The sequence below is a fragment of the Oryctolagus cuniculus genome, chromosome 10 (assembly GCF_051225735.1).
Source record: "Oryctolagus cuniculus isolate XC-2025 breed Fujian yellow rabbit chromosome 10, ASM5122573v1, whole genome shotgun sequence".
Classification (NCBI taxonomy): domain Eukaryota; kingdom Metazoa; phylum Chordata; class Mammalia; order Lagomorpha; family Leporidae; genus Oryctolagus; species Oryctolagus cuniculus.
Window position 1 is genome coordinate 94,476,928 of NC_142876.1, and position 20,776 is coordinate 94,497,703.

At 44.9% G+C, this 20,776-nt stretch overlaps 1 protein-coding gene across 5 annotated transcripts in view; it reads left to right on the plus strand.

Moving 5' to 3' along the window:
• Positions 1-20,776, plus strand: part of ARHGEF3 (Rho guanine nucleotide exchange factor 3) — a 336,416-nt gene that overhangs the window by 307,342 nt on the left and 8,298 nt on the right. For all 5 annotated transcript variants that reach the window (XM_008260822.5, XM_008260823.5, XM_008260826.5 and 2 more), the window contains 5 exons: positions 2,875-2,937; positions 5,021-5,117; positions 5,272-5,348; positions 13,079-13,336; positions 19,776-19,946. In XM_008260822.5, coding sequence (XP_008259044.1) covers positions 2,875-2,937; positions 5,021-5,117; positions 5,272-5,348; positions 13,079-13,336; positions 19,776-19,946 — 666 coding nt within the window. The remainder of the gene's footprint in view (positions 1-2,874; positions 2,938-5,020; positions 5,118-5,271; positions 5,349-13,078; positions 13,337-19,775; positions 19,947-20,776) is intronic.

Sequence of the window (20,776 nt, forward strand, 5' to 3'; positions counted from 1 at the left end):
CTGTGCCACAACACAGCCTCTATAATATCCATTGTAATAAAGCAGTAAAGGTACCTATTCCCCTGAGTTCTGTCAGCTGCTCAAGTAAATTAATCAAACTGAAGTGGAGGATGTGGGAACCCTGATTTGCAATCAGTAGGTCAGAAGCACCTGGGCTTGGCATCCAGCCTGTGTGTTGTGGGGAGGGCAGCCTTGCAGACTGAGCCCTCAGCCTTCAGATCTGGCACTGTCTTCAGATAGAGGGATCAGAGAACCCAGCTGACGTCTACTGCAGAACTTATTTCTTGCCTGGTGTTGGGGAGAAGCCCCCACACATCTAGTGTCAGCAGTGATCCATGTTGTATCATAGGACATACTGAATTATTACATCTATGTTCTAGGAACTAACAAGATGATATTATGAGTAATTTAAAATTTTCCTATTTATAATTTTCTGGATTTTCCCAAGTGTTAACAGTGTGCATATTCTATACACCTTGTACAATCCAACAGTAGAAAAGGCAGGGAAGAGGAAGGAAGGGAAGGAGAGAGAGAGAGGGAGAAAGGTAAGGAAATTATTAGGGCACCATGACTACAAGATCACTCACCTACTGAGGTACAGATTCAAGTTCGAACCCCAGTCTTACCTTCCTCTAAAGCCCGCGGTCTGTTTCCCAGTGTGGGGTTCTGTGATTTTTTCCTCACCTGGGGACCACACTTGGTCAGCTAGTGAGCCCTCATTATGACAGGTGTATCAGGGAATCTGCAGCAAGTCCCCAGAAAGATTAGGTAAGTGTATTGAGCTGTTCCATTTCCTGGTTCTGAGAACACATGCTAGCCATGTCAGATGCCCCTTCGGGGCCAGCAAAGTGATGGGTGCACAGTACCTCTGTACTGGTTTCACAACTTCTCCTAGGAGTCTCAAATTATTTCAAAATAAAATAGGGTGCCAAGAGGCTCTCCCCAGCTCTGGGAGATGTTGCTGCACACAGCCCTCCAGCCCCGTGGCCTGCCTCCTCCCGCTGTGCCAGAGAGCATACTGGTCTCCCTCTTGGAACAACCACCTTGCCTGAAGTGTGCTCACTCCTTCCCTCTTGCCTAAAGCAATGCATAGCCTCAGGACTGGCCTTTAATAAGATGTTGTTTGCCAGCAGTTTAAATCTCCACATGAACATGAAAAAGTGCTCTAGGCATCATAGCTCTTTAAATGATGATGGCTTAATGGAGTCCAATTAGAAATGGTCCATTTACACACGCTAGCACACAGCCTGCTCCTATAATTTTATTTATTGTACCTTGTGGGACTGAGAAGTAATTTAGGATGAATTAACTTCATCAGATTTTATTTAGAGTGATAAAATGTTGGATTCTTCCTGTAATCGCAGGCGCAAGACAAGTAGATAATAGGAGTATAACTTCCTGCTGAGAATCACCATAAATGAACTGTGATGGCCCATTACTGAGTCACTGCAGACAAAAATGTGGAATCTGTACCTCAAACTGATGATTTTACCTAAAATAGTTCCCTCTCTGGTTCAACTGCATCAGTGTTCTAAACATGAAAGGTGACTTGTTCCATCAGAAACATACATGAGGGGCAGGCCATTGGCATGGCTGTTTAAAAACACTGGTTGTCTGCTCACATCCTGTATCAGAGTGCCTGGATTTGAGTTGCAACTCCACTTCTGATTCCAGCTTCCTGCTGATGTACACCCTGGGAGGCAGCAGGTAATGGCTTACGTACCTGGGTCCCTGCCAACCACATGGGAGACCTGAATGAAGTGCCCAGTTCCCAGCTCCCAACTTCCGCCTGGCCCCACCCTGGCTGTTGTGGGCACTTAGGGAATGAATTAGCCGATGAGATCTCTCTATCTCTGTCTCTGTCTCTCCCTCCCCCTCTCAACCCATGCCTCTGAGTTAATTAAAAAGGGGCTGACGTTGTGGCTCAGTTGGTTAGGCTGCCACCTGCTACCATGGCATCCCATATTGGGGTGTCCCTTGGAGTCCTGGCTGCTACACTTCCAATCCAGCTCCCTGCTAAAGCACCTGGGAAAGCAGGGGAAAGGTGGCCCAAGTGCTTGGGCCCTGGCCACCCATAAGGGATACCTAGATGGAGTTCAAGGCTCTTGCCTTCAGCGTGCCCCAGCCTCAGCCATTGTGGCAATTTCCGCAGTGAACCAGCAGGCAGAAGATGGATCGATCAATGTCCCTCTCTCTCCCTCCTTCCTTCCTTTCCTCCCCCCATTTCTGTCACTCTGCCTTTTAAATAAAGAAGATAAATCCTTTTTAAAAAATTTTTTAAGATTTTTTTTCTTTTTTATTTATTTGAGAGGTAGAGTTACAGACAGTGAGAGGGAGAGACAGAGAGAAAGGTCTGCCTTCCATTGGCTCACTCCCCAAATGGCCAGAGCTGTGCCAATCCAAAGCCAGGAGCCAGGTGCTTCTTCTGGGTATCCCATGTGGGTGCAGGGGCCCAAGCACTTGGTCTGTCCTTCACTGCCCTCCCGGGCCACAGCAGAGAGCTGGACTGGAAGAAAAGTAGCTCGGACTAGAACCGGTGCCCATATGGGATGCTGGCGCCACAGGCAGAGGATTAACCTAGTGTGCCATGGCGCCAGCCCCAAGAAGATAAATCTTTAAAAAAAAAAAAAAAAAAGGAAGAAACTTGTAGGGAACCTCTTTCTCCCACAGAGAAGTACATTGTGCAGAAGTTTTTTGCAATATTGTTTCTTGGCAAATTTTAGCTACTGGAGGCATTTACTGCAGGTCAATTTAACTTTGGAGCATACTGTTTAAATACTTAAATAAGTAGACTTGGGGCTTTGAGTGCCGGAACTGGAGGTTTGAATTTGCCCTCATGAATGGAGAGTTCATTGATTTTTTTTTTCTTTGCAGGCCATCTTTGAGCTTTCCCAAGGAGAAGAAGACTTAATAGAGGACTTAAAATTAGCAAAAAAGGTAAATTCAAATCCAGCAGTCGTTTGCGTGAACTCATGGTTTCTTCCTCTGAATAATTCCGTGATCCCAAGCTGGTGCTTAATGAGTACCAGGTTAAGACCAGGAGAGGTCAGCAAGCTGAGAAGAGCCTGTTTCCCAAGTCCCAGCAGTGGGGAAGATGACTGAGACAGGGAGGCAGGGTACTGCACTGCACCTGGCAGCTTCGGGGTTCACCTCTGCGTGTCTCTGCAGCTCACAGCACACTTGAGTTTACATCAGAACTGTCCAGAGGCCTGGCTTTGTGTGTATTTTCTTGTCCCGGAAGCCTCACATGCAGGGCCCTTTTCCAAGGGAGAGAATGGGTGGATGTCTGAAACAGAAATACGGTCATTTCAGTGTGCGCAGTGCAGAGTGGTGAACCGAGGCATCTGCACACTCACCTGTTAGGGTCATTTATAGACACACATGTTCTTCATTAGCATTGAGGGAGGGAGGAAACCCAGGCCTTGTGGTGTGTATATCCTTTTTTTAAAAAAAGATTTCTTTCTTTGAGTCATAGTGATAGATAGAGAAAGAGATTGTCTATCCACTGGTTACTCCCCAAAAGTCTGCAATGGCCAGGACTGGGCAAGGCTGAAGCCAGGGCTCAGAACTCCATCTGGGTCTCCCATGTGGGTGGCAGAGCCCCAGGTACTTGGGCCATCATCTGCTGCCTTCCCAGGCACATTAGCAGGGAGCCAGATCAGAAGAGGAGTGGCTGGGATTTGCCCTGGCACTCTGATATGGGATTCCAGTGTCAGGAGTGGTGGTTTACCCCAGTGCACAATAATGCCAGCCCCCTCTTGTATATTTTTGACAACAAACCTTTCTCAAAAACCTTTCCACAGTGACAGCATCCCATGGCTTCGTATCTGGTATTCACAGCTGTCTCAAAAGCATCGAAGAGTTGAAAGGAGCCTCCTTTCTTTGAGGGCCTGGTCATGTGGAATCCACCTCCAGCACACATGAAATGGCCATCTGTGCTGTGCATGGACATAGCCAGGAAACTCAGTTTTAGGCAGGGCTAGAGGAAGAGGGGATCAGAGAGAACAAAGGAGGCACCTGACTCTGGGAGACCCCATGCTGGTCACATGTCTGCCTGCCCCTTCCTGCACCTGCACACGCTCCACTGCCATCCTTGGCACTCGGTGGTCCTGCCCACCTGATGGCCTCCTCTTTCCTTTGTGCTGTCTGCATCCACCCCTCCTCCAGGGACCAGCTCAGAGCACAATCCCTTCTTCCAAACTGTGTGTTGCCTCATACTTCACCAAGGAGCTCACCTGTGAAACCTCCCTGACCCCTCCGGCCTTAATTCTGTGACTCCCGAGAGGCTGTGATTGGATAACTTTTTGATCTCCTGTGATATCTCGCCTGTTTTCAAGCTTGAACTATTTTTAAGCAAATTTTTAACTTTCCACAAGTTTTTTTTTTTTTTATCTTGACAAGTAGTTTTATAAAACAGTCAAATATGTGCTACCCTGTGATTTATGCTCCTTCCTAGATGTGTGATAGACAAGAATAAAAAAGCTTTGGAAAAATAGACTTTCAAAAACCACAAAACAGGGCCAGCATTGTGGCACAGCAGGTTAAGCCACTGCTTGCAACAACAGCATCCATGTCAGCAGTGCCAGCTGCTCCACTTCCACCAGCCGTCTGCTGGTGTATCTAGGAAAGCAGCAGACGATGGTCCAGAACTTGAACTTTGCTACCCATGTGGGAGACCTGATGGCGTTCTTGGCTCCTGGGTTCAGTCTAGCCCAGACTTGGCTGTTGCAGCCATTTGGGGTGTGACCCAGTAGAGGGAAGATCTCTTTCTCTCGATTGCTCTGCCTGTCAAATAAATAACGAAATACTTAAAACACATAGAAGGCTCCCAGCAAAACTGGATTCTCCTCTCCTCCAGTCACATCTGGAATGGGACCTGTGTGCTGTTTCTGCAGTATTATGGGATAAACTGTTGGGAGAACCCAGTGTTTGCTATTGTGTGGGACCTCTCAGAAGCACTTCCTGGAGTAGTGCCTTGGATTTGAAACCTTTGCTTCCCCGCTTTGTCCTTCTCACACAGGCCTATCATGACCCCATGTTGAAACTCTCCATAATGACGGAACAGGAGCTGAATCAAATTTTCGGGACACTGGACTCTCTCATTCCTCTGCATGAAGGTATAATTTTGTTCCAGGATGAGTCGTGACTTGTAGCCTTAATTGAGTTGCCTTATAACAACTCAGCGATTATGTAATAACGTGAATAACCCAGAACCCACATCCAGCCCTGCCCTTGCCTAACAACACAAACATTTTGTCTGTTTCTCACCAGAGCTCCTCAGTCAGCTTCGAGATGTTCGGAAGCCTGACGGCTCAACGGAGCACGTGGGTCCCATCCTTGTGGGTTGGGTAAGAGAATCCTCTGGTCTTGGCTGAAGATCAGTGTCAGTCATTTGGATGGAGTTTCATTATTGCTAGACTCTTTTTTTAATTAGTAAGTGCTGGTTTCACATGAGAAAACCAAATAGCAAATTCCTAGTAAAATTTGTATATTCAAGCTTTATCTCTTCAAAATGTGAAAGCAATTTTTTTCCTTATTATAAATTCACTGCATTTAAAGATAACATGGCCTTTTCACAATAAAATAAGTGAAGGTACACATGAAACTGTTACTAGTTTCATATAAAATAAAACAAAACTAGTTAATAATCGACTCAGGTCAATACTAATTATTACCATTTTTAATACAGTATATAAAAATGAATTTATATATTCCTGTCTATCAGATCCCCCAAAAGTGCTTTTAGGCTATTAAAAAAATTAATGATAAAAATGTAGTTTCAGGGCAGGTGTTGGTTCAGCAGTTAAGCTGCTGCTTGGGGTGTACATGTCTTGTATCAGAGTGTCTAGGTTCAAGTCCTGGCTCTGCTCCTAATTCCATCTTCCTGCTGGTACATTCCCTGGGAAGCAGCAAGTGGCTGAGTCCCTGCTACCCACATGGGAGATCTGTGTTGGGTTCCTGGTTCCCAACTTTAGCCAGTGGCCATTGTGATTGGGATAAACCAGCAGTTATACGTTGTATGTGTAGGGAGGGAGGTGCAAGCTGTTGAAATCTTTACCTAGTATAGAGTTGGTCTTATGTATAGAAAATTAATTAAAAATGAATATTAATGAAGAATGGGATGGGATGGGAGAAGAAATAGGAAGTAGAACGGGAGAGGGAGGGGAGGGTGGATATGGGGGGAAGAACCACTATATTCCTAAAGTTGTACCTATGAAATTTGCATTCATTAAATAAAAGCTTTAAAAAAAAAGAGTAAACCAACAGATAGGAACTCTCAAGTGCTCGCTCTCTCTTGCTCTCTCTCAAAAAAATGTGAGTATAGGCCTTTAGTACAGTGTTTTAGATGCTGCTTAGGGTGCCCACATCCTGGATGGACGTGCCTGGATTCGAGTCCTGGTCTGCTTCCCATTCCTGCTAATGCATACCCTGAGAGGTAGCAGATGATAGCTTAAGTACTTAGGTTTCTGCTACCCTCCCTGGGAGACATGGATTGAGTTCTGAGCTTGTAACTTTGGCATAGCCCAGCCCCATCTATTGTGGACATTGGGCGAGTAAATCAATGCATGGAATCTCTCTCTCTCTCTTTTTCTTTCTTTCTCCACCCCCAACCCCATTTCTCTTCCCAACCCCTCTTCCTTCCCTCTTTCTCTCTGCCTTTCAAATTAAAGATAAAAACAAACTTTTTAAAAGATTTGTTTGAGAGGTAGCATTACAGACAGAGGGAGAGACAGAGAGAAAAGTCTTCCATGTGCTGGTTCACTCCCCAAATGGCCACAACATCCAGGGCTTGGCCAGGCCAAACCTAGGAGCCCAGAGCTTCTTCCAGGTATCCCATGTGGGTACAGGGGCCCAAGCACTTGGGCCATCTTCTATGCTTTCCCAGGCCTTAGCAGAGAGCTGGATCAGAAGAAGAGCAGCCAGGTTACGGACTGGTGCCCATATGGAATGCCAGTGCTGCAGGCAGAGGCTTTTTTTACAATGTAGTTTCACAAATAATGTAATAAGTAAAAATTGCTGATGTTTAGTGTTTTTATGGTCCTGAATAGCTTCATAGGAGAGCTGGGTACATGCTGACCATCCCATCATAACCCATTCCTTTTCCTAAGCAAAGACATAAGCTGTAGCCTTAGATTAGGGATTATTAATTATAGTCCTGTGACTGAATTTATGTTCCGTTGGGTACATAGTGGTGGTGTTCATTTGTTTAATGTCCTTTAGAAAAGGCACATGCTCTCTGTTTTGCCACAGACCTCACTCCTCCTTATTGTACATATTTGCTTCCTTCTAAGAGTCCTTGAGTGTTCTGCCCCGAGCCGGGAGTTTTCCATCATATGAAACAGTTGATGAAAGCAGATGACTTTGATGACTTCTAGTCAGGATTAGATGCCTCATCCTGGAGATCCATACAGAGTTCCAGAAAAACACACAGGAGGTGGGGGCGGCAGTGGGTCTCAGAGATCATTGCACCATGTGGAGAGTGTTGTGCAGGCTATAAACCCTGCTATCGCTCTGTGAGTCCCCTTTTTCTGGGTATATCTGTGTTTTAGCAGTCCTAAAACAGTCCAGATCCTGTGTCTTGGAAGCCAGGTGGACATGCAGAAAGTTTTAATGTTGATTTTGTAACTTACCCCTCTCGGTTAGTGCCTCAGTCAAGAACCTTGGAGGGTTTCATGACTTGCATAGCTTCAGCCCAGGAGTCGATTTTAGCACCGAGGCTGAACTACCCAAGGGTGTCTGAAAGGCAAGTCGTGCTCCAAGATGAATAATTTAGAGAACGGCCCTTAATATTTCAAGAGGGCTCATTCATCTTGTCCTTTTGACTTTCATTTCATTATGAGCCGTGGTAGATGTTCTGACTTCCTTCGCCAATAAAGAAATTTCTCCAAAAAGATCCGGCCGTCTGGAGACAGAGGAGTTGGCCTTTGGACGTCTTGCATTTCCAGAGTCACACTGCTTTGATGGGAGGAAAGGGGGCCTTGAGGCTGCTCTGCAGAACAGGCAGGGTGACTCTGCTTTTACCCAGAGCCTTGCAGAACTCCGCGGTTTCCCTAAACATTAAATGGGAATGGGCGACTCACAGCAGAAGCAGAATTGAAGCAATTGTCCTTGTGCCTAGAATAAATGTTTACCACTTGTATTAGGACGCTGATCTGCTCTGGGGCGGCTTTGGCACTTGTTTTTCACACATGAGCAAAGGAAAGGGGGCCATTCAGGTGCCCGATGGGGACTTGCAGCCTGGGGAGCACCTCAGAGTGTTGCCAGACTACGTGAGAAATGGCCCTTATTTATCAGCCTGATGAGCTGTTAAATGTTGTCCCTCTTTTAACTGCAGACGTGTCTGTGTCTGTTGCATTTGTTTGCATTCTGGTCGTTTAAACAGAACAAAATAAACATCTTAGTGGACTTTGAATTAAAAAAAGTCAGATCCCTTTCGACCCATGAAAAATTGATTTATTCCCCCACCACCACCAAGGAAAAAAGTGAGAACATTTAAAACAACAAAATCCTCCATTTAAAAGTGCGCCTCCCAAGTGGGACAGTGCCTGCTGGTCCCTTTGACCTTAGAATGAATCAATTCCTTTGACTCTGAAGACCTTAAACAGAGTGGCTGCCTTTGTTCTGGGAGGCACTATGGTTACTGCAGGTCGATGCCTCTCTCTAGCAGGTCGCCCTGTTGGATGGAGGAGGCCTCTCCTTTCAGAGAAACAGCTTCCCAAGTGACTTATCTCCGTGTTAATGGTTTTTGTCGGTCATAAAATAATTCATAAGCTCTCCAAGGCAGAGTTCTCATGTTAATTTGGCTTCTAATCAAATTTTAATTCCAACCGGAGAGGCAGGATACACGGAAGCAAAAAAAAAAAAAAAAAGAAAAAGAAAGAAAGAAAAGAAAAATGAATTTGTTCTGGCATTTTTCACAATGTTGAGGAGATAGAATTTCCTTTAAAAATGTTGAGTTTCCCTTCAGATTCTTGATCGTCTATTTAAAGACATGATGAGTCCTTGAGAGATTTGCAGGTGGCAGAGGGAGGTGTGCAAGGACAGGCCTCAGGCTCGGGTTCTGTCTTCAGCTTTGCTTCTCTAAACAAGTTTCTTCAATAAAAGCATTCAGGGGCTGACGCCGCGGCTCACTAGGCTAATCCTCCGCCTTGTGGCGCCGGCACACCGGGTTCTAGTCCCGGTCGGGGCGCCGGATTCTGTCCCGGTTGCCCCTCTTCCAGGCCAGCTCTCTGCTGTGGCCAGGGAGTGCAGTGGAGGATGGTCCAAGTGCTTGGGCCCTGCACCCCATGGGAGACCAGGATAAGTACCTGGCTCCTGCCATCGGATCAGTGCGGTGCGCCGGCCGCATTGCGCCGGCCGCGGCGGCCATTGGAGGGTGAACCAACGGCAAAAGGAAGACTTTTCTCTCTGTCTCTCTCTCTTACTGTCCACTCTGCCTGTCAAAATAAATAAATAAATGAATAAAAAATAAATAAATAAAAGCATTCAGGGACAAAGCATAGTAGGAGCTGGTACTTACTGATTCCTCACCAGGAGTCAAGCCCTGTGCTGTTCACTGTATGCTGCTGAAGGCCGAGGGCATTGGCAGATGCATTTTGTAAAAGGGGACACTGAGGCTTAGAAGGGTCCCTTCCACCTGCTATTTTGGACCCCGTTCTCCAGTCCCAGAGTCCACTCTCTTCACTGCTGCGTTTCTGCCTCTCACGTTTGAAGGGAGTGAGTGTGGCTGTATCTGAGAACCCCGCGGTTGACGCTCCTCATCCCCTCCCTAGTAAAAGCTCACCCAGAGCCTTCTCTAGCCCATGGCTGATTCACAGAGCTTTTCAGGTCAGGTGTGAATGCCCAGCCAGAGCCTGGTTTGGTTGCCGTGGCAGCAGCGGCAGAGAGCCAAATGGCCCGTTGGACAGCGAGGTGGTCCAGCTCCTTCAAGTTTACATCCGATGATTACTGCGATTTGTTTTTCTTTGATGAAAGCATCAGGCATGTCCAGGTCTTTTTAAAAGACCAGGAAGTGGAAATGAAATTAAGAGGACCTGAGGCCCTTTTTAATTAACACCGAAAATCTAAATTATAAGCCACAGCACCACATCTGGGCATTGTGTGTAAGTGTGTGTACCAGTTATCAGTACTTTCAAATATAAGGTTGAGGAAAGGATTCCTGTAACTCTTTTTAACACAACTACAGGTTTTTTTCCCCATAACATATAAATAAGGCAGGCATTTCCAAGGTGTTAAGGTCAAGTGTGAACCTTTTAAATATTACTTCCTTTTTCTCTTTCTTTAGTTTCAGTCATTGAGAAAATAATTTTAATCAGAGGTATAAAAAAAGCAGCCATAATATATAAATTTTCAAGTGCTGCCACACTTTTAAGCAATGTTTTCGAATCATCAAATATTACTTAACTCTGTAATGCTGAATAAATATTCAACATTAACTTATTCATTTAGAGTAAACTTTTTTTTTTTTTTTGAAGGGGGGAGGGAGACAGATCTCTCCTCCGCTGGTTTACTCCACAAATGTCTGCAGGGGCTTGGTACCAGGAACCAGGAACTAAATCCAGGTCCCCCATGTGGGTGGCAGGAATCTAAGTACTTGAACCAACACTGCTGCCTCCCAGGATGCACATGGGCAAGAAGCTGGCATCAGGGCCGGCGCCGCGGCTCACTAGGCTAATCCTCCGCCTAGCGGCGCCGGCACACCGGGTTCTAGTCCCGGTCGGGGCGCCGGATTCTGTCCCGGTTGCCCCTCTTCCAGGCCAGCTCTCTGCTGTGGCCCGGGAGTGCAGTGGAGGATGGCCCAAGTGCTTGGGCCCTGCACCCCATGGGAGACCAGGAAAAGCACCTGGTTCCTGGCTCCTGCCATCGGATCAGCGCGGTGCGCTGGCCGCAGCGCGCCGGCCGCGGCGGCCATTGGAGGGTGAACCAACGGCAAAAGGAAGACCTTTCTCTCTGTCTCTCTCTCTCACTGTCCACTCTGCCTGTAAAAAAAAAAAAAAAAAAAAAAAAAAAAAAAAAGAAGCTGGCATCAACAGTGGAGTTGAAACTTGAACTTGGTCTCTCCAATATGGGATGTTGTTGTCCCAAGTAGCATCTTAACTTCTGTAAAAACTGCCCCTAAAACACAAACTTGAAGCATCTACCGGATAGTAGGCCCAGCTCAGAGTCCAAAGGATACAGAAATGAAAGATTCCCTCTTGCCACTTGGATTGACTCCTTCTACAAAGCAGGTATAGTGGCGAATGCAGCTTCCTAGTCCAAGGGAAAGAAACAAACGCAGCTGTGCCAGTGGCTGCCTTTTATTGCCTCTGGTCACTCTCTAGAGGTTGGTGGGAGCCCTCACGTCGGGAGGGGCAAAGGGACATGGAAAGTCCTTTCCACTGAGTCCGTGTCCGACATGGTGTTTGCCCAGTGTGACTGCTGGGACCTATCAGGGAGGTTAGCATTTCCCTGGAATGAAGGCACTGGAGTGAAATGTTCCAGAATCGTTAAGCTTAAGTTGTGTATTGCATGACATTGTGACGCTAACCATGAGGTATACCTAAAAAATAGTTTCTGGCCTGTTAGAGCTAAATTTAAAGGATTTTCATAAATGCTTCCTGTGTTTGATTTTTTTTTTAAAGATTTATTTATTTATTTGAAATAGTTACACAGGGAGGGAGAGTGAGAGGGGAAGAGAGAGATGGACAGACATAAAGAGGGAGAGAAAGAGAGGAAAAGAGGGAGAGAGATCTTCGATCTGCTGGTTCACTCCTTAAATGGACACAACAGCCAGAGCTGGACCAGGCCAAAGCCAAGAACCAGGAGCTTCATCTGGGTCCAGGCCATCTTCTGCTGCTCTCCCAGACTCATTAACTGGGAGCTGGATTGGAAGTAGAGCAGCCAGGACATGAACTAGACACAAACCAAAACCCATATGAGGTACTGGTATCATAGGAAGTAGCTTTACCCACTATGCCACAACTCTGGCTCCTGATTTAAAAAAAAAAAAATCACACTTTTGCTTCAACTTCTTGAGTCCCTTTATAATTAAACCTTAAAATCAGGTCATCTTTTTTTTTAAAGATTTATTTTATTTATTTCAAAGAGTTTAAAGGGACAGGGTGGAGGGAGATCTTCCATCCAGTGGCACATTCCCCACGAGGCCACAGCAGCCTGTACCAAAGCCAGGAACCTTCAGGAGCTTCATCTGGGACTCACACAGGGGTGCAGGGGCCCAAGCACATGGGTCATCCTCCACTGTCTTCCCACACACATAAGCAGGGAGGTAGATGGGAAGTGGAGCAGCCAGGACCCAACCCAGTGCCCATATGGGATGCCAGTGCTGCAGACAGCAGCCCAACTCACTGCTCTACAGGTGTAGCCCCAGAATTAGTTCATCTTAAAACTGATGTGAAGGAGGGGCCGGCATTGTGGAGCAGTAGGTTAAGCTACCAGTTGTGATTCCAGGATCCCAAATGAGCGCCTGTCAGCAGAAGATGGCCCAAGTACTGGGGCCCTTGTACCCACATGAGAGACCTGGGTGGAATTCCAAGCTCTTGGCTTCAGCCTGGCCCAGCCTTGGTCATTGCAGAATTTGGAGCGTAAACCAGTAGATGGAAGGTCTCTCTTTCTCCCTCTCTGTAATTCTACCTTTCAGATAAATAAAATAAATCTTTTTAATAAAAAAAGACTAATATGAAGGTGTTTACACTAAGTCTCCTACATGAATTTCTTAAAGAATCTTAAATCCTGTGTGTGTATGTGTGTGTGTGTGTGTATGGCTTTTGCCTTACTGGAAACTTTGGGAAGGTTACATAAATTGTAAACTATATGCATATGTAACAATTCTGGTTGTCTGCTTTCTAGTTCGGGTTGGCAGAAAACACAAGCAAATTGTGATAGGAGCTTTAGCAACCAAAGTACACACACAGTTAAGACAGCCACTTTGTGAAAGCAAGCCAGAGCCTAAGAAAACTTATGTTGGCCAGATCTGGAGACCTGTTGGATGCTTGTTCAGTCCCAACAAGGGATGCTAGCGTGTGATTTTGGGGTTTAATTGTTTTGACTTTCCAACCTTCTTTTCATGTTTCCTTCTTAGCTGCCTTGTCTCAGCTCCTATGACAGCTACTGCAGCAATCAAGTAGCCGCCAAAGCTCTCCTGGATCACAAAAAACAAGATCACCGAGTCCAGGATTTCCTGCAGCGATGTCTAGAATCCCCCTTTAGCCGCAAACTAGATCTCTGGAATTTCCTTGATATTCCAAGAAGCCGTCTGGTGAAATACCCTCTGCTTCTTCGAGAAATCCTGAGGCACACACCGAACGATAATCCAGATCAGCAGCACTTGGAAGAAGCTGTAAGTTTACTCCTTCCTTTCTTCCCTTGTAATTACTAGTGCCTTGGGCCCTTAGGTGAATGGAAGGGTCCCTGGGTGCACAGGACTCAGGAACCTTGGGTTCTAGGCCAAGCACTACCAGCAGTCATGTCTTGATTTTGCAAATCTCTTCGCTTCTCTCTGCCTCTATCTCCTAAACTGTAAAATGCAGTGTTTATATATGAAAGTCACTGTAAGATGCCTTTGATTCTAGAATTTTTGATTCTGTACAGGTAGTTCATCTGGTGCTACAGTCGCTGGCTGTGACGGTTAAGCTCTTGTGGCATTTTAAATTGAATAACTTTTTTTAGTTAGAATATGGGAGTTGCCTTTTAGTTTAACCCCAAAGCCGATTTAGGAAGTTGACATTCATTTAAGATCTAGTTCTCCTTGGCCTCTGCTGTGGCTTGGGTGCTTCCCCCAAAAGTCTACATGTTAAAAGTGCAAGTTCCAAATGAATAGGTTAATAGTATTTGGAGACAGGTCTTTCAGAGCTAATTAGGATTCGATGAAGTCAGAAGGGTGGGCCCCCAAGATAATGCGTTGGTGGCTTTACAGGGAGAGGAAGAAATACCCACACCAGCTGACTTGCTCTGTGTTGCCATGTGATGCCTATGCCATGTTAAGTTCACAGAGTAAGAGGGCCCTCAACAGGTGCTGGGAACATGCCAGTGCCATGCCCTTGAGCTTCCTGGCCTCCAGAATTGTGAGCCAAATAAACTTATCTTCTCTTTAAATTACTTGATCTTGGGTATTTTGTGCTAGCAACAGCAGATGGACTCCAACAGACCCCGACCTTGGCGGGTTGCCTGGTCACGCCTCCTGCTCACCAGCGGGCTCCTCATTCATTGTGTGTTTCCTGACAGTGGGCTGGGTGATTTGAAAAATACAGATTCTTCCCTGGTCCCAACACAAGACAAGGAGAAATGAGGTCCCTATTATTAGAATATTGCAAACTGCGAGTGTCTCAGAGAGCCTGGTTCTGATCAAGGTCCTTGCAGGGCAGGGTGGAGCAGCTGGCAGGCCAGAGGGAAGGAGTGGCCTGAGCTAAGGTTCGAAGAAGCGGGGCAGGCCAGGCCATCCCTGGGGAACATGTCAAGCTGCCTGGGACGGGGCAGTTCTCCGAAGAAGCAGCAGGAGATAAGACAGACAATTCTGCTTCACGTGCAGTGTTACCGAGGTTTTAAAGATCAGTTTGAGAAATGTTGCCTTTGTGTGTCATTTGTTTTTGCTTGTTGTAGCTGGGACTCAGGATTCCAATCCCATCCCTGTCATTACAAGCTGTGTGACCTTGGACATGTTACTGTCTGTAGAGCAGGGGCCTGAGGAGGAGGGAGCGAGTGCCTGGGCAGCAAGTTGGGGGGATGCTGCTGTGACCCAGGTGTGCACTCAGGAGAACCTGTGGGGCCAGAGGCTGACAGACCAATTCCAAGGGCTCACTCCCTGGTTTCATCTGGGACAGTGGTAAGAGGAAGATGTGCATAGATAATGTCTTCATCCGAAGGGCTGAACCTGCTGAGCAGTCTTTGTCCTCTCAGAGGGAGTTGAAAACAGTAACAGCAATAGCAGCTGCTCACACAGAGCACCTCACATTGAGTCATTCAGCTCCCTAGCTGTTCTTATTAAGATCATTGTCTGCATGAGGTTCAGAGAGGTTAAAAATAGTTTGCCCAGGTCCACAGCCAACAAATGATGGAGCTGATATTCAAACTCTGTTGGTGCAGACTCCAAATCCTGTGCCTTCCTGTTTCTGTGTGTTCCTGGATCCTCATGCAGAAAGCCTGGCCACTTCTTGGAGCCCTCATTGCCTTTGGAATCACAAAGGCTTTGTGGAGAAGTTGCAGTGACGCAGAGCCAGGCCTGTGCCTCCCCACAGCATAGAGAAGAGTGAGCACTCTCTCCTAAGTCACGAAGTGTTGAGTGTATCTGACAGGCCCAACCCACACAGACCGCAGTCCAGCACACATTGGGGGATGCAGGCAGTGCGGATGGGCCCGTCTCACTTCATCATGTCTGTTTTTATTACTGGGAAGAGTGTGATAGAGGTGCCTCTTCTCCATATTTCATCCCAGTGAGTGTGTGGTCTGCAGGAATGGAAACAACAGGGAGCTGTGGCTACTCTAAACAGTTACTTTTTTTGAAGCACATAAGCCTGTTCTGACTTTTACAGTAAGCATTCCTTCTTAACATGCAGTATGAAAGAACACAGTTCCGTTTTAGAGAGACAACCAGTGAGCTCAAGTTTGAATTTAAAAATGGATGAGGATATATTTGCAATACGAAAGGATCTGCCAGTATCCAGTTTCCCTAGTACATAAAGTGTAAAGCCATTTTCAGAAGCTGAATCTGCACCCAGTTATTCAGGCTGATCTGTGCATTTGAAAATGTCTGCAAAGGAGGTTTTCTGAAAACCTATGGACACAGTTAGACACAGACTTTTTTTTTGTTTCCTTCTTTTCAAAGTCCTCATAGCATTACCCCACGTGAACGGAATAATTTAGCCTGTACCCTTGGGTGCATTGTGAATGTTTGATAAATATAAAACCCAGAGTACCAGTGGAGCTTGACGTATATGTTCCCTGAATAAATTTCCCATCTATGAAAAGGGAAAAATCAGAGAGTGCTGAGTGAATTGCTTGCATGCTAAGGGTGTTGATTGCATTCAGTCCTGTGGTTAGATTGAAAGAAAGGTCTTGCTTTTATTGCAGTGTAGAAACCACCACATCTTGACTAGAATTTCTTGATCGTGTTTTGAAGGGTGATAGAAATGTCCCGCAAAAGAGAGCTTCTTAAAATAGGACTTTGGCTATTCAGGCATTCCAGAGATCTGGTTGTTTAATGTTTTAAATTCTAAGAATTGTTGGAGCCAGAAAATGATCCTGCAGACCATCCCTTCCCCCTGCCTGCCACTGTTTCCCAACTCCTTTAAGTAAAGTCACTGAAATCAATGAGAACAACAGTCCTGCTTCTGATGCAGAGCAGCGGAGACTGCTGTTCATGGTTCATGTCAGCACCGATGAGTAAATGGCATTGTGGCACAAGGGACCAGACAGACAGGGTTCCCATTCCACTTTGAGGATAATGATTCCAGCATGTGTGGTCTTACTCCCTGAAAGCTTACCCAGTATCTCTCATCTCCCTTCACCAGTCCCTTCCCTCAGTCTAAACCCCGGCAGGAGATGCAGCAATTTAATTTAAATGCACAACTACCATGACTATTTGCTTCTGACAACCTGCCATATATAATCTTTATTCCTCCCTGAAATCTTGCCAATAAATCTCAAGAATCAATGCAAAGAAATTAGACCCCTGTGAAGGGCAAGAAGATAGAAATACAAAACATTAATTTTAATAAATAAAAACAAGAATGAGTATTTAGCCTGTAGCAGTTAAGATGCCTGCATCCCGTTTTAGAGTACCTGGGTTCAAGTGTGAGCCTCACTCCCAATTCCAGCTTCCTGCTGTTGTGCACCCTGGGAGGCAGCAGTAACAGCTCAAGTAATTGGATTCCTGCCACCCAACAGGCAGACCTGGATTGAGTTCCCAGCTTCTGGCTTCAGCACTTTCTGTCTTGGGCAGTTAAGGTGTGAATCAGCAAATGGGAGCTCTCTTTTCTCTGTGTCCATGTCTGTCTGTCTGTCTTTCTTTGCCTCTGAAATAAATGAATCAAAATTTAAAAATAAATAAACATAGATAAAAACAAACCCAGAGTTGCTATTATAAATGTGCACATGAAATATTGAATGATAACGTTGATTGCTTCTATTGTTCTATTTTTTTCATGCACCAAAGAAAGAAGCATTATTTGAAAGTAGTCATAGCTGCCAGAGGAAACTCTGTGTTGTGTTTGAGTTTATTAATCTTCATATGATGTGCCAGCTGCTCAGTTCCTGAGTTAAATGAGGAAACGAACACAGTGTTATGCCTGCAGGGCGTCTTTTTTTCTGGTTCCCTGCGTACTTGCAGAGAACTGGCCTAAGTGCTGTTAATTCCAGCTGTCCAAGTATACCTAGTGAGAGCTGATCAAATCAGCCACAGCAGTCAGTGCTGATGTCTTTAAAAGCAAGAAAAAAACATGGATTCTACTACACATTAAAAATATAGTAAGGTAAAGGATAAGGTAGACACAAAACAATCGCTCAGACACCTCCCTTGCATTTTAAGCTCTCCGAGGGCAGGGATCACACCTCCTTTGTTTGAATACTGCCACCTAGTCTCATACCAAACAGGTGCTCAACAAACATAGTGACATTAATTTCAAGGGTGAGTGGTAGCTTTAGTATAGTTTATGAAATTTCATTTTTGTTTGTTTTGGAAGTAACAGTCGATAATCCAATCATCTTTGAAAACCAAGAGGACAAAAAAAGAAAGCTAGAATTCCAAAAGTGTTCTGCTGTTTTTAAAAAGATTTATTTATTTGAAAGACAGGGTTACAGTGAGTGAAAGAGAGGTTGCTCATCCACTGGTTCACTCCCCAAATGGCCACAACAGCTGGAGCTAGGCTGATACGAAGCCAGGACCCAGGAGCTTCTTTCAGGTCTGCCATACAAGTGCAGGGGCCCAAAAACCTGGGCCATCTTCCACTGCCTTCCTAGGCCATAGCAGAGAGCTGGATCAGAAGTGGAGCAACTGGGACTTGAACTGGCACCAATATGGGATGCTGGCACTACAGGCCATGGCTTTAACCTGCTGCGGCCATAGTGCCAGCCCCAGTGTTCTGCTGTTTATTATTGGTTTTGTGTTAATAAAGCTCACATTAATTTTTAGGATTTATATTTAATATTAGGTTGACAAAGCAGACATCAAAGGTCAAAAGGCTTCTTTTGTGACATTAAAGAACTTATTGTTTTAAAGAATTTTTTAGATCAAATACTGCTACCCTAAAATTTGGAAAATAGAGAAAATAATAAATAAGTGAACTTTGAAACTGTCAACAGTGGAGTTACAGAAAGAGAAGGAGAGACAGAGAGAAGTCTTCAATCTGCTGATTCATTCCCCAAATGGCTGCAATGGCCGGAGCTGGGCCGATCTGAAGCCAAGAGCTAGGAGCTTCTTCCAGGTCTCCCACACGGGTACAGGGGTCCAAGCATTGGGTCATCTTCCTCTGCTTTTCCAGGTGCATTAGCTAAGAGCTAGATTAGTAGTGGAGCAGCTAGGACTTGAACTTGCACTCATATGGGATGCCAGCATCCCAGGCAGCCATAACACTGGCCCCTTTCCTTGTTCTTTAGAAAACATTTATGTCTTATCACTAAAAAGATATTCAAGCCATTCTTTCTGGAAATATTGTTTGTGCATTAGATTGAATACATGTAGGGAGACCTTCATCCAAAGATCATCCTTTTTTACAACTCTAATGTTGTGTCGTGTTTTCTCTCCTTGGCCTGGTTTTTTATATGCTTACCTTTCTCACACTGAGAGCATGTTTTAAGAAATGTGCAACATGTGTTCTCAAAGTAGAGAATGGAATAGTGGTTACCAGAGCCTGGGGAAGGGATGAGGTCAGGGATAGAGAGAGGCTGATTAACAGGTCCAGGGGTACAGTTGGTTATTAGGAATAACTTCTAATGTTCTGTAGTATGGTTGACAACAATTGAGTGTTTCAAAATAACTAGTAGAGAGGACTTTGAACATTCTCAGCATCAAGAAATGATAAATATCTGTGGTGACAGATATGCCAATTACCAAGGTATTATTCACTTTATATACCTGTATTGAAATGAAACATTTTACCCCATAATTAGGTACATTTACTATGTGTCAATTAAAAATAAAATTGTAGGTTCTGGTGTTGTGACACCACAGGTTAGGTCACTGCCTGTGACATCAGCATCCCATATGAGCACCTCTTCCAGTCTGCCTACTCTGCTTCTGATCCAGCTCCCTGCTAATGTGCCTGGGAAGGCCACAGAGGATGGCCCAAGTGCTTGGGCCCCACCACCCATGTGGGAGACCCAGATAGACTTCTAGGCTCTTAGGCTTCAATCTGGCCCTGCCACAGCCATTGTAGCCATTTGGAGGAGTGAACTAGAAGATTTGTGTGTGTGTGTCTCCCCTCTTTCTCTGTAACTCCTCCTTTTTAAATAAATAAATCTTTTAACAAATAAATTTTTGAAATATTCAATAAAAAAGAAATGAGCAGTATGGAACTCTAGAGTCTGACACAACAATGACTGAACCTTGTATCTTCTCAGATAAAATTGTGCAACAATATTAGTTTTAAATTTAATAAAAATATTTGTATGTATAATATGTGTATTTGTATAGATGGGTGGATAAATACAGTGTATTGATAACATTTGTTTCTTTTTTCCCTTTTCCAAAGTGTGTCATGGTGACTTCCTAGGCTGAGCCCCTAAGACTTGTTGGTGCAGATGGTTTGCTACTTCCCCCACACTTATTTTTCTCTTTGTTTCCATAGATAAACATCATTCAGGGAATCGTGGCAGAAATCAACATGAAGACTGGGGAATCCGAATGTCGTTATTATAAAGAGCGGCTTCTTTACTTGGAAGAAGGCCAGAAAGACTCTCTGATTGACAACTCGAGAGTCCTGTGTTGTCACGGGGAACTGAAGAACAACAGGGGCGTGGTAAGGGCTTACCCTCCTCGAGCAGTCTCGTCCTGGCCTCCTGGGAGCATCTTATCTCCAGCAAAAATTGCTTCTCCAGGGCCTTTTATAGCATAGGGAAATGTTTATACTCATATATGTGAGTTGTGAGTGCATTCATACTATGAGGATGTGTGTGTGTGGTTTTTTTTAATTTTGTTAATGTCATGGACCGGTATATATTCAAAAATGCTTCTGGAAACTGGTATAGGTTTGTCAGCTTTTTATTTTCTTTGATCACAACCTTCAAAAACAAATACAGGACAGTTAGCATCTCCTACTTTGATTTCAGAAAATAAAGGGTGATTTGAACAGGATCTAAAAGGACTTCATGTCAGAACTAGTTGCACCTAAGTTGTATGCATTTAGCTTTATGGAAACTCTTCTTTCTCATGGCTGGGTTCCCATCCACAGCCTGGCATTTGAAACCAAATTTTTAAAAAAAATTAATAACCTGTCTTCCTTTGGCTGCATATCTAGCTCTGACCTGTAGATACACAATTTCCTGGCTTTTATTCCTAATTGGATAATGAAGTTGTTCCTCCTCTGAAATCATAGCAAGCTGAGTAAATCTTCCCTTTGGCATCTCCAGCTGTATGTCAGTGTCTTCCAGTTCTACCCAGCATGTTCTTATAGGCTGTGGACTATGCTTTGTCAGCCCCAGTCCTGTTGTGGGAGCCTGGCAGTGAGCAATCAGTGAGTGAATTCTTGCTTAAGAGAATGGATTTGAATTATATGAGAATTCAAGGTTCATTCAACTCACCTGGCTGTTTGTATGTATAGCCAGTAGAAATTTGTATGTGTGTGTGAGT